Source organism: Megalops cyprinoides, chromosome 7 (assembly GCF_013368585.1).
Source record: "Megalops cyprinoides isolate fMegCyp1 chromosome 7, fMegCyp1.pri, whole genome shotgun sequence".
NCBI classification, from domain to species: domain Eukaryota; kingdom Metazoa; phylum Chordata; class Actinopteri; order Elopiformes; family Megalopidae; genus Megalops; species Megalops cyprinoides.
This window is the reverse complement of record NC_050589.1, coordinates 19,070,636-19,084,166: the sequence shown is the minus strand read 5'-3', so window position 1 is coordinate 19,084,166 and position 13,531 is coordinate 19,070,636. Positions and strand designations below refer to the sequence as shown.

Genomic DNA, 13,531 nt, shown 5'->3' with positions numbered 1-13,531 from the left:
AAAGAACCATATTTCTTTCTCATTTTTTTCTTGCTCTTGACAGTAAATCAGTAACATTAATTTCATTTCAGGTTACACATTTGAGGCTTTCTCTGTGACTATATGCTCCTACGTTAAAGCTTAGCATTAATGGGGACAAATGAAAGGTTTATAGTAAAAGCAGAATTTTAACAATGATTAAAAGAGGACACAAAGGTCAGTGACAAGTAACTTAAGCAATAAAATATAAATGATTCACTCAAATGTGGTAATTACATCAACACATTCTAATGAATAAAAAAGCACATTTCTCAATGATTTTAAAAGCAGTGAATGCTACATTTCTTCCAAACTGGATTAATCACATGAAGAGCTCCTGATAGGAAACATGGAACATTTTAATTTACATGATTTAAATTGTGGGAGGGGAGGGAGATTCAAAATTGCACAATTAGAATCTGAACAAAAATATTCCAACAAAAACATGTCCATCTTCAGTCCTGTGAACACAAAGAACTGTTGCTCCTCTGAAAGACATCCAAGAGAGCCTCTTCCCCTGATTATTACTGTTGGCTTAATAAAGACCACTCAAGTTTTCATTTCACATCGTTGTTTTACATGTTAAGGCTCCAGATAGGAAAACAAAAATAGCATGTTTCTGAATTGACTTTAAGTTGTCACAACAGTAATAAGCCCCAAAAAAGGAAAATAGCAGTTCAACAACAAAATTTCTCATCGTCCTGTTATAGCATTGCATTGCCAAGAGGATCCCCAGCCTGGTTCAGCCTGGCTCAGGATACCTAACACAGCAACAGCACCCCCTAATGGAAAAGGGGGTAACATACATCAGTCTCTGATTGTACTAAGAAAATGGCAAAGTTTAATCACTGCTGCTGTTGAACCCTGATTCAATTGATAGGGGTTGGGGAGAGGGAGGGCAAATCCGGTCTGACTGAAAAGATCGGAAACATAAAGAATGAAAAGAGAAATGCTGTGGCTACTTGATACATGAACCAGCTTGTTATCCCTGCACGAGAAAGGTACCTGGAGCGGAAAGCTTAAGTCTCCACACTGGCTGAAATCACCAGGATTAAATAGAAAAAAAAGGATTTGTTTGAATTTTTCTCTTTTGTCTTTTGAATCAAATGTCAGTCCTAGTATAACCGTCGATCAAGCCAAGAATACAGTCTTCTATTGTTTACTTCGATTTTGGCGTTCCTGGAGGAGGTCAAGGGAGAAAAAAAAAGGAGTGATTAGACAGACCATATCAGAAATTTTGTATCTGTGCATGCAATTCTCAGGTAAGTACTCGATATTGCACTTGCAAAAAAAAAAAAAAAAAAAAAACTGGCCACTTCAAAAACAATTTATTCTCAAGGGACTTATGCAATGTTCACTTAGTGAAGTGAGGACAATCAGTGATGTGATGCATTACCAGAGAACACTGATGATGACATGGGAGATCATTCACCATGCTGAAAAGCCATTTACTTCCCAACATGAAAATACATCAGTGAAGGTGAAGCTTCCCCAATGAAACTTCCCTGCTACATGTGAATGCACTGTCCGGGTGAAATTCATCTGACAAGTTACAGTTGTGCTTCCTGGTGTTCAGAATTGCCCCTACCAGTTCAGACACTCCACTGGTACTTTGATACTTTACCTGATCCAGTCGTGACCGGTTCTGGATGGGGGCCGGCTCAAAGTTCTATCAATGGAGAAAGGGTGCAAACAAGCTCAGTCATGTGACCAGGCAGAGACTGGTTCAGTAACACTCAGTAACATAGGCCACAACACAGTATGAGAAATGCCACCTGTAAATTTACAATGACTCAATACAATCTGGTGCAACTAGGCACAAAAAGCACAATCACCATGCAAAATATTACAAACTTTGTATATCAGCCTATCTGAAATTCGTTTTCTTTTTTTAGAAACCTTTAAGATAAAATTAAGGTGCATTCAGCCGTTATGGGGCTATGCACAAGCACCAAACAAACCTAAAAGAAGTGTATAAAGACGACAGAAATATACAAAGTTTCATGAATATGCTATCTATGAACTGAACAGATACATCAGCAGGTCCCGCAGTACTGCTTTCAGGTTCCATTTTACAAATTCAAACAATCTGTGCAGGAGTTAAGACTTTTCCACTTAATCCAAAACTAGATTTGCTCATGGCAACCATTTTGTTTGTTCAAACTTTTGATAAAACTTTTTAAAAGGCTTTATTAAGATCTTGCATAGTAAACCTTACACAAATTGGTCAAAGAGTTCATGACAAGGTTTTTTTTTTTTACCTCATTCAAAAACTGCAATTTTCTATTGCTTAGAAAATGTGGTATTCTGACTATTGCACACAATGTACCTCAAATTTGACAGTGATTGATGGTGAATGAGATTCTCATTTTCATGTTATGCAGAAATGCTACCGTTTGATTAGTTTAAAGTCCCATGTGAATCAGATCAGTGCTTTCTGAGCTGCTGTCTTTCCATGTTAATTATCCAAAATGGAAGAAAAAAGTCACATGGAGGGACCAGACAATTGCAGGCGCAAAAACCATTCATTAAAAAAAATCTATGAAATAATCAACTGAAAAACCAATGTTGGCCACCACATTGGATTTTGTATCGACACTATGTGACCTAAGAATACCATCTATAAACAAAAAAAAAACTCCATTATCCTCAAAGAAGGACACTGGAATCAAACAGAACAATACTTTCAGGGGTTATGGCCAAAAAGGAGGTGCACTTGTTTCTGTGAAGTGAAAGAATACAAATAGTGATGTGTTGCATTACTTGATATTAGACAGATACTGGCTGACGTTGTATCACAACTGTTAACATATTGACAAATATGTAAGCATTCAGGACAGATTACACTGAAGAATGGTTGCATTCTATGCGAACAATAAATTTACAAAAGCCATGGCAGAGTATGTTACATTTAACATAAAATTATTATGCAAACGGTTTAGCCCAGACATAACACCCATTCTTGTACTGGAAAAGGCAAGAACAGTCATAACAGAGGGGACCAGGGTTCTTTCAGAGGTGCACAACCCATTGAAACGTCCCTGAACACCTGTGATGGACACTCGAAATCAAAAACTGAATATGCTTTGTGACTTCATGTATGTGCTCTCTGTCGTATTAGTGTATTAAATATTCAGATCACAGAAATGTAGACAGAACCATAAGGCAACTGCAAAACACAGGCATTATGGGCAAAACAAAGCACTGCAAAGGCAGATGTATGCTGGCACTTGGGTATGTGACAAAAACAAAGTACAGTAAAATCTCACCAATATCAATCTTCTACACACTTATTGCAGGAATGTATTAGGGACTACTGTGGAAAAATAAGTATGCCCCCCCCCCCAACAAAATGAAAGTAAAATAAACTGATGCAGTAAAGACGGGCGATTACAACTTTATTGAGTGAAACTGGGATGGGTGTCATCTGTAAGGGTGCTGCTCACAGGGAGGGGAGTGAAGTGGAGTTACCTTGCGGACCACCTCCTCCTCTTCCTGCCGCTTCTCGTAATGAGAAAAGTCATCGAAGATGGAGGTGGTGTGCTTGTAGGTGGCGATGATTTTGAGCACTTGCTTGGCCTTCTCCAGGGGCACCTCCTGCGTGTCCCGCGAGTTGGTGACCGGCTTGTTGTCGTTGTTCTCCAGGCGGATGTGCCGGAGCTGGCTGTTGGGCACGTCCTTGACGAAGAGCCAGTTGACGTCGAACTTGCCCTTCCACTTGTCCTGCGACCAGACGCCGGCGCTGGTGCCGTAGTCCACGGGCGAGCGCATCTCGGCCACCCCGCAGAAGTGGCCGCTGCCGTTGACGCTGAACAGCAGGTAGACGGGGCCCTTGCCGCTCATGGCGCGGAAGGCGGCGTCCAGCCGCTTGTTGCCGTGCTCCGTGCTGCACCAGATGGAGTACTTGATGGAGCGGTGGATGTCGTCCTCCGAGTAGCTCTTGATGATGAACACGCGGCCGTTCTTCACGTTCCAGTCGAAGTCCTTTGGGTTGTAACTGTGGGCAGCCCTCAGCTTCTCCAGCACCGGGTGGGACTCCCCGCCGGGGCCCACCCCGCCCGAGCCCAGGGGCCCGCCTCCGTTGCTGCCAACCGTGGAGCCGCAGGCGTCCATGCCGCCTCCCTGGCCGTAACCCAGGTTGCGGTTGCGGGGGGCGACCCAGCGGGCCTGTGGGGGCGGGGCCTGGGTGTGATTCTGGTAAGGCTGCGGGGGCAGCGGCTGGGGCTGGGGCTGCAGCGCCACCTGCTGCATCTGCTGCTGCTGTTGCACCAGCGACTGCGGGGTCTGCAGGGGAGGCTGCTGGGAGAGGGAGTGGGGCAGCTGCTGGTGCGACGGGGGTACTTTGGTCACGGGCCCCTTGTTGTCCCAGGTGCCGATGTCCATGTTGTGTTTGATGGGCGGGGGCGGTAGGGCGCCCCCGGGAAGAGGCATCCCTGGCTTGACCTTGGCCTTGAGCTGAGGCTTGGCGGGCTTGCTGGCGATGGCCGCCCAGGAGGTGGGCTTGGGCGGGGGCATGCCGATGGTCGTGCCGCCGTTGCCCGCTACTGCCCCGCCGATCACCGAGCCCACCGCCTTCACGCCTGAGCCCGCCACGTCACCCCCGATCTTCAGTCCCACCATGCCTTGCTCGATGCTGTTCATGCCTGGCGCTTTGTTTAAAGTGTCGCTGTGAAAGCCTGTCTGACCGTCCACCAGGGTGCCCCCGAGTGAGCTCGGCGGGTAGCTGTAGCTGCTGCCATAGGCCGAGTTCTGAGTCTGCTGACCCTGGGAGCCGCTGGTGCCCCAGGCAGAGAAGGCCGGGTTCTCAGGGAAGAAATTAAATCTGTGTGGGTAGATGTTGCTCCCCAGACCCCCCGGCTGTCCAAAAACCGTGTCATGCATAAAATGGTGGTCTCCATTACTCAGGGGTGCATAGGGGGTCAGGTAAGGGATGGGCGGGTCTCCACCGGTGGACCAGGGCGCTTCACTGAGGGGGTACGGAAACCCAATGGAGGGGGCGTAGTAGCTGGACATATACGGGTCAGTCATGGATTGATAGCTGTTGTTCTGTAAAGTAAAACATTACAATGTTAAACATGTCATTGCTTCAGATTGCATCAGATACTGACGTTTTTTTCCACCCATTCGTAACTGAAAAGGAAATTCCTGCTCTTACTTGGTTGAAAGCTGGCATTTTGTGGATGGTACCCATTAATAAACAAAACACAAGAACCCCTAACCAGACTGTCCCCTGCAGGAAGCTGTTCTCTACCCACAGAGTAGGATCATAGACAGAGCACAGATAATAAATATCTACACAGGTCCTGTTTGGCTTTACCGGAGATTTATCTTCCCTTTCCCACAATATGGTGGGAACAATCAGCTTACATGGCATGGAGTATTCACTGGAGCTAGACCTTTTTCTTAGGCAGTGAGGCGCAGAGCGACATACAGGGGAAAAGGCCGTGCATGGATGCCTGTAAAAGGCTGCATCAGCTAAAGGATAATAACTGCCGGGAGGAGCCTTGATGTCCCCTCCGCGAGGGTGTGTACTGTAAGGATTCAGCACTTATACAACACAGAGATACAGCGCGCACACACACACACACACACACACACACACCCCAAAAGACACAACAAACAAGTCCTGCATGGTCCAAATTTCTGGCTTTACTAATTTAAGCCTGAATAACAATGTATTGTATGAGAATAACATTTTTTTCTACTGAACACCAAACAAATATTCAAACACAGAGGAGCCTACCTCAATAAATTACTGTGACAGTTCTGTTTACTTAATGATGGCCTTCAATTTTTTGTAGAAACACTGCTTCCATGTCATAATGTAGAGGCCATTTTATGAGTTACAGACTCTAAATCATCTCTGATATTTGATACTGCAATATTGCCCATTTTAAAGGTTATCCATCCATTATCCATTCAAGATTAGTGATCAAAGATTACAATGCCGTTCCATTGTTGGATCTCTCAAAGTTTTGAACATCAGGGGGTAAATTTTCACATTAGAATGTCAGACCATACTGATAACAGTAATACAAGGTAAGGGATCCTGTTTTCATCCTTCTCAAATAAAACCTCTTTATTCTTAAGTGCAGAGAGCAATATACCCTATTCAAATCACACTGTGAACCAGTGCGAACCAAACTGCACAAAAGTTTCTAGCTATTCACATGGGCAGGCTGTCATAGCAGTAATAATGACAACATAATTCTCCAAAGAAATACACTGTTGCACAAATACAAAAATGAGTTTTTGAAAATGAATAAACCAACAATACAACCTATATCATTCAGTGAAAAATATTTCCAAATTACAATGTAGACTGCAGTGCCTACTCACCGACATTATATGTCAACACACCCTAAATGACGACATTTTCCAAATGAAAGATATTTTCAGCAAGACCAGGTACATATTCACCTTGATCAATCCTTTAAATCATCCTTTAAAAGTAAAGGTTAAATTTCACTCAAAGGAGACAAAAGGAGCACTGAAGGGATGGCTGAATGGGCGAGTCTGGCCCAACAAAGACGCGGTTTTCTTTAAAGGCCCTGTCCCACAATACCACAGCTCTGTCAAGGTACCTCACAGACCCCTATGGGGTTCAAACCCGCAGGCCCTGGGTTCAGAGGTCATTGTTGTAACCACTACAACATAATGCTGCTCTGTTCATGGAAAGTCACCTGGGACAGAGACCTCTCCTTTATGAAAAAAAGCACCAGAGGGGGGCTGAGCCTGGAAGGTGTACCCTTGGTGAGAGCTTCAGGAGAGCTAGTTTCTTCTGTGTTATCATAAAGGTTTTCTGAAGAGCATCAAAGCTGACATAATCTGGTTTAAGACTGGGTAAAAAACTGCTTCCCTTCTGCCTCCCTCATTCTCTTAAAAGAAATCCTTTGAGATGTAGGCCTGTTCTTTTTGCTGTGTGGATTCTGAGGTAAGTGTGCGCGTGTGTGTCGTTTCTTCTAAGTACATCTCATTTTTCATCTCCCTTCACCTCTTAAATAAACAGCAATAATAAGCAGCTTCTAAGAGGACAGTCCCTTTCCTATTGCTCCTGTTATGAATTCTGCCACCTCCAAACCAAGGCATGAGCATCACCGTCACCATGTTTTGCAGTTCTTCAAGCCCTGCAGGCTGTACAGTGTGTACTTGGGTAAACATTTTGTAGTGTACAGTGCACAGCAGGGCTGAGGCATTCAAACCACTCTGTCTGGTGTTCTAACATTGATTACTCCATTTGCTTGTTAATTACCTGAAGACTTCACAAAACCTCTGAACTGACAATATGCATGTGCCCGTTTAGCCTCAGTACAAAACACCCCCACCATCGAACAGCAACGGGTCTCCATACAGGACATTTTATCAGCTTTACAAATATGAACACAAGCCTTCCGGTGTTGAATGGGATATGTTTTACTTGGGCAGACAAAAATGTTAGGGAAGTAGGCCACGGTTTATTGTTTACAAAGAAAGTTGAAACCACTACAAGACATGCTCTCTGCACTCAGACGCAAGGCTTCCATTTAATATCACAGCTACTGTAGAGGAAAAGCCTTTCTCTTACATGACTTCACAACTGGTCAGTCCATGAAAAACCCCTGTATTGTCATCCTATGTTCTGAACAGAAAAACTGAATGACACCAACCCTTCAGGTTCCAAACAGGGATGTTCCCCTACTGTATCACTGAACGGGATGCTATATGCATGGGGCGATACATGATCCAGCGGGAGTACTGTGTATTGTGCTAGACAGTATCAACAATTGTTAAGGATACCGAGCATATGCCAAAAATGTTTATTCATAAAATCTAAAATATTAATTGTGCAATCCCTTATGCATACAACATTATCAGCAGAAAATAATTCAAAATGTCAAGGGAGCAATACGCAGTAAATCCATACAACAAAAATGAAAAACTGAAGCAAACAGCCCTGACATCTTTACAGTAAGATTTCCAGGAATGGTGCCACCATCTATCAGCTATGTTTATTTATAATTTTGAGCACCTACTCTAAGATCCTTTGAGCTATCCCCTTTTACATTTGTACTCCAAGAGGCCAAACAACCGAAGCTGCTCATGTGAGGGAAAAGCAGTTGCAGAACTCTACAGAGCTAAATACAGTGCTCTAACCAGCACACCTGCAGCACTGACACCTTTTCTGAGAACCAACGTTGCCCTCAGGTGCGAAGTACCCAATTTGACATTCAAAACTGGCTGCAGTCAGCATTTGTGCCGTCAGTGGCAAGAGCAGATTTTTGTCCTTAATTTTCCTATTAACAAAAGCCTGTTAAAACAATATTTTTCTGCATATGCTTTTTAATGCTTTTGCTTGAATAATGTAATTTTGCATTTCCCAGTCTACAGATATAAGGTGTGAAGCGAGTGATACACAAACTTCAGATAAACAAGAAATCCTACCCTTAGTGCTTTCAACCTCTACCTCAGAATTCAGGCATGCAAGTCACACTGTAGAGCTGTCTGCTAAGTATGATGCCTTAGTTTGGCAGACACCACCAATACCTAATAGCTGTCATATTGACCCATTCTGAAAGGACTGAGCTTTTTGTAATGGCAGAGCTTTTTTAGCAGAATACTCAGAACTGTCTGCCATGGTACCACCTCTTTGTTCAGTACTACAAGTGTACATGTTGCTGGCCTGTAAGGCTGCTGTCACAGTACTGAGGTGCAGACTCTGAATAAACCAGGGAACAGCACTACAAGTCTGTCAGGAACATAGACAACATGCTCTGCAATTAGTCAATGCAGTGTGTAAGGTCAAACTGCATTTGCCGAGATGGAGCATTATCAACACTGCTGCATCAATCCTTTACAAGTCATTACAATTTCATTTAATGAACTGATCCTGTTTAATGAACTGATCCTTCAACTGAAATGAAGGAGGAATCTTCAATCTCTGTGTCAACAGAATGCAGCTAAACGGATCACATTTGCTGCAATCACCGATGATGCACTTAGGTTTCTTCACCACGCATTTTGTTGGTTGGTATTTGCATTCACCTTCTTGTTTACCAGTCACAATATTTGATTTTTAAATTCCTATCTTAAATAAATATATGTAGGGGTGTCCCTACCATGGAGGAAAAGGCAACTCTAACTCTTAAACATTTTACTAGACTTCAGAGGGTATTGCACAGCATCGGATTTTAAACCATTGTTAGACTTTATGAGGAATTGCACGGTATTGTCTTTTAAACCTTTCATTAGACTCACTCTTGCATTTATTAGTTTGGCAGAGGCTCTTATAAAGCAAACATACAAACTTGTAAAGCAATGGTACATAAATGCCTACAGGGCCACAAGCACAACAGTGTATACAGAAAATGACAGACTGCATCTTAACAAATGTCAATATGTCACACAGCCTTTTTTACAGGGTATTATATGGGACTGTCTTTAAAAGCCTTAATTACGCTACACAGTGCTGCTTGGCTTCAAGTTGGATAGTGATTTATTAGGAACTAAGGATATGGAAATAATGACAGAAAACTGTACCTTCAGAAAACCTTTAATAGCTACAGGTAAAGAAACATGTCTGTTCCTTGTCTTGCTGGTGCTCTGGTGAAGAGCACCGTGCCCTGCTTTCCATGTTTCAATCACAATATAGTCATACTTTATTTAAATTCACAGATCATGTTTAACAACATAACACGCTGGCACAGACGTCTAGCTATGTGATCTAATTGCGTCGACAAATGGGTTAAGTAACCTTTCCAGCCAGGACTATCACTGCTACCCTTAAGTGATACCTCAGGTGTTTCTGCAAGAGGATAAGTAGGTTGGTATTTATATATTCTTCATGCAAACACAAGACTAATATGTATCATACATCTATTCTAAGTAGCCACAGTACTGTAAAAAAAACCCTGAAAGAACTGCACATATCCATGTGCTTTCCATGGTTTGAATTTGTTTCTAAGGCACTGTGTTTACTTCTTTCTTTGTTTATTGTGCTTTTATTAACTACTTCGCTGCAAACTGAATTGCCCCTCAAGGACCAAGACTTATTAATCACTTGAAAGGAACAGATACAATGCAAAGTTTCTAGGCTTCCATCCAAATTCATGTCCCAGTAGAACAACCTTAACCTGGAACCTTGCATTCCTTGTGATAAAGAGGGCTGATACAGAGGTAGTCTGGTTTACGAAAACGAGTAACAAGATACAAAATGGTGTGCCAAATCAGAGTCTAATGGGCAACGTAGCATCCCTGTTTGATCCCTGATGTGCAAAGCAAGTTCTTTGCTTTAGGATCAAGGAGCCATATAGTAATTAATCCTCATTCAGGAAGGTGACCTGAGTTTTTCATGGACATACTAGAGTGCCGAAGACCAGCTGATTGTCATTTTTACAGTCTACTTAGGTTTGGAAACAAAAAGATCCATTTCAAACGAGAAAGTACACAGAGTATTTATTGTAAGAATCAGCATACTGTCTAGTGTTAGTGAATGAAACTGGCAGAAGGCTGCAGGTGACATTGAACATCATTGCAACATCTGCCCTCCCACTCACCTGATTAGATTGGCCAGTGAGGTATGGTTCAAAGTCATTGTCGTGAACAGTTTCCTTCTGATGGAGTGAACCATTTTGCACTGAAATGAGAAACACATCATGACAATGGGGAAACTTTGTAATTACACAACACCAGATAAGCGAGCCAAAAAAGCCAAGGATATTGTCAATAAAACACAGAGTAGATCCATAACAAACAGTGACAAATAACACATGATCCGTCCTTCCAAGAGTTCAGTCTGAAAAACATAAACAACATTGCGCAGGTATTCTCTTCCGATTACGTATAAAACAGAGCCATAGGTACATTTTTGACCTTCAGTCACACCTGCTGATCAGATTCTCATTAACCAGGTACCACTGTGGTCCTGGGCCAAAAAAATAACTTCCATGTGTCACTCATAGGTAGCATTCCCTGGCTGTCATGGCTAACGACAACTATGCCCATGAGGCCAGTCTGGCTTTCACCTGGAAATGAATCAGCATTACTGCGACCCGTGCAGCAGGCCCCCATCATCATGAGCCAAGGCTCTGTTTGTCTGACTGCCTGCCCTACGGCTCAGGCATGCCTTCCTCACTGTCTGACACACACTTACATGTCAATCACAACTCTGATCATCAGCAGCAGACACAGATGGCTGCCTTATATTAATCAGATGTTAAAACAAGGCTTGCCTGGAACTTTGCAATGATGTCAATACACTACAGGTAGCTCCAAAGTGTGAGGGGGAATGTACCAGCTCCCCAACCCCAGGGTGCCTACAAAATGGCACCTTGACTTGTGCATCACTCAGAACAACCATCACATTACCCATCAGTAAATGAGAAGAGATTCCATGGTATTTTTTGCAGGTTGTGTGGGCAACACCATTAGCAGCAGAAATTTTATTCCTATATTTCAAGAGCGGTAGTTTAAATAAAGTAAAAAAATATATATCAAAACAGGTGTAGTATGAAAAATATAAATTGGTTAAAAAAAATCTTTAATATTTAGCCTAATATTTGCTCCAGTTAAACAGATTTAACATGCCAAAGAACAAGGTAAATGAACTCAAAGATGCCATTCGTTCACGATCACAAAATGATCAATTCAGTCTGAGAAATGACCGCTCTGGTGTTCTGACCTAAGAGCATCATAAGCCCAAAGAAACATTCACGGAGTACATTTCTTTGCATCGCCGATGACACACAGTGCAGACCGCAACATTAACAGCTGACTTGATATGCCCCTCCAAATCCTGATGCCAATAATAACGTACTATTTTTGCTGGATCTGGAATATTATTTGCACACGAATCTGGCTCACAACATAATAAACTTGACGTGCATTTACAAGTGTTTGGACACGTCCCCTGGTTGTTCGTATGGAATACCTAACAAGATAGCTATAAATAGTGTAGCTACCAAAATCTGTTCCAAGTCGGTGCTTTTAACTGTACAGGAAGTGGGAGGATATCAGGTGATCACACTAGAAACGCAATACAGTAAGCAGGGTAACAAGCTAGCTTTTCAAGAGTAGCTAAAGGATGAAACGTCACCTAGGCCTTGTAAGCAGCTGCACAGAGAACTGAGTAAATCATCGTACGATTCACAAGTTTAGACCCATCGCTTCGGAAGCATAAATACTTAGCCTATGTCTACATAGTTCACCAATGTTAACTGAAACTGACATCCCATCCAACAGAATAATTTTTACTCAACGACCTAGCTACCTAGCAAGCTACCCTAGCCATTTCTGATAGCTAGCTAGCTAGCTGACTTATAGCTAAATAGTGAGCCAGAGCAGATTGTGAAGTTTTGCTGTGTTGCCTTACCTTTTGAGGCTTGTCCCTTTGATCTCTGCATTCCCAATTAGACGAATATCATGTAAAACAGAAACAAATAAATTAAGTTGTCATCCTATTTGCGTTATATAAACAGCTATTCTAGCTGGCTATCTGAAACGGAAACGTTTACAGACAGCTAGCTAGCAAGTTATATATCCTAACTAGGTGGTCAACTAGCTGGTTTCATGAATCTCTAACGTCTGCTAGCTGAAAGACAATATTTCATTGAAAAGGGTGAATAAGTCCCTTCTGAAAAGGTAGCTAGCTAGCTGGCTAGCCATGTGCATTTCCATCAGTCAGGGGGAAATCCATGCAAGTAACAAGTAAGTTGCTAACTAGCTAACAGTGTGGACGTTATGAAATAGAATACCTAACTTACATTGCTTTGAAAAAAATGCATCTAGCTTTCTCGTTGGCGAACAAACTAGCTAGCTATCTGACTATATCCATCTTCCCTCGATGACGACCATGCACAAGACAAGACATGGATGCAAATCTAGTCCAATCTAATATAACGCCAGCCAACAAGCTGATTTAGCTCGCTATCTGGATCGTTGGCTAAAGAAGGCCTTGGAAAGAAGCGAGGTTCTCGCCGGCATCTCCATTCCTCCCTACCTGAGGGTCAATGCTTGTGGCAGACATAATTCATTAAGCAAGCCCCTGGATTGGAGTGGAGCCTCAGTCAAAGTCTTTCCAAGCCCCGTGTTTCGTTCTCTGCTCAGAGGCTACAGTGTTTTTTTCCACAGCACGTATCCCCCAACACAAGTTCCACTAGCTATTTAATTCTTCCTCCAGTCCACGCGGATTAACAAAGTCCAGGTTGGAGGAGCCAGCCGGGACGGTATTTTCAGATTCCAACAGTTTATTGTTTTTCCAGTACTATACAATTTCTTTCCACAGTTGATTTCCCTTGCTGCTTTTTTTACTCCACCAAACCACCTCAGTTATTGTGCAGCCCAGTCCACTTCCCCCCAATGGCTGTTCAATCCGGGGTCTGAGAGAAGGGGATTGACGTCACTCGCACCGGTTTTTTAAGGGGTGGCCATGCAGGCGATGGGGAGTGTAGAGGCGGTGACAGTCGTCTCAGGAGATCTGGATGGAATACTACAAATAATTCATTTTTTTGTGTGTGTCATGGTAATCTGTTGGTAGATG

At 42.9% G+C, this 13,531-nt stretch overlaps 1 protein-coding gene across 1 annotated transcript; it reads right to left on the bottom strand.

Annotated features, from left to right (window-relative positions):
- Nucleotides 1–404: 404 nt before the first annotated feature.
- On the bottom strand, nucleotides 405–13,360 carry LOC118781324 (YTH domain-containing family protein 1-like). Its single transcript, XM_036534307.1, has 6 exons — nucleotides 12,992–13,360; nucleotides 12,365–12,389; nucleotides 10,551–10,630; nucleotides 3,490–5,064; nucleotides 1,643–1,687; nucleotides 405–1,197 (listed from the first exon to the last, which is right to left on the bottom strand). The coding sequence occupies exons 1-6, from the start codon at nucleotides 13,016–13,018 to the stop codon at nucleotides 1,171–1,173; spliced, it is 1,779 nt and encodes a 592-aa protein (XP_036390200.1). The 5' UTR covers nucleotides 13,019–13,360; the 3' UTR covers nucleotides 405–1,170.
- Between the last annotated feature and the right edge of the window lie 171 nt (nucleotides 13,361–13,531).

Bases quoted from the DNA above. Each gene is read 5' to 3' on its own strand.
- LOC118781324 (XM_036534307.1), bottom strand. From the start codon at position 13,018: ATGTCTGCCACAAGCATTGACCCTCAG. The intron at 12,390-12,991 runs GTAGGGAGGAAT...TTGGGAATGCAG, and splicing joins CCACAAGCATTGACCCTCAG to AGATCAAAGGGACAAGCCTC. The intron at 1,688-3,489 runs GTAACTCCACTT...CTCCATTGATAG, and splicing joins AGGAGGAGGTGGTCCGCAAG to AACTTTGAGCCGGCCCCCAT.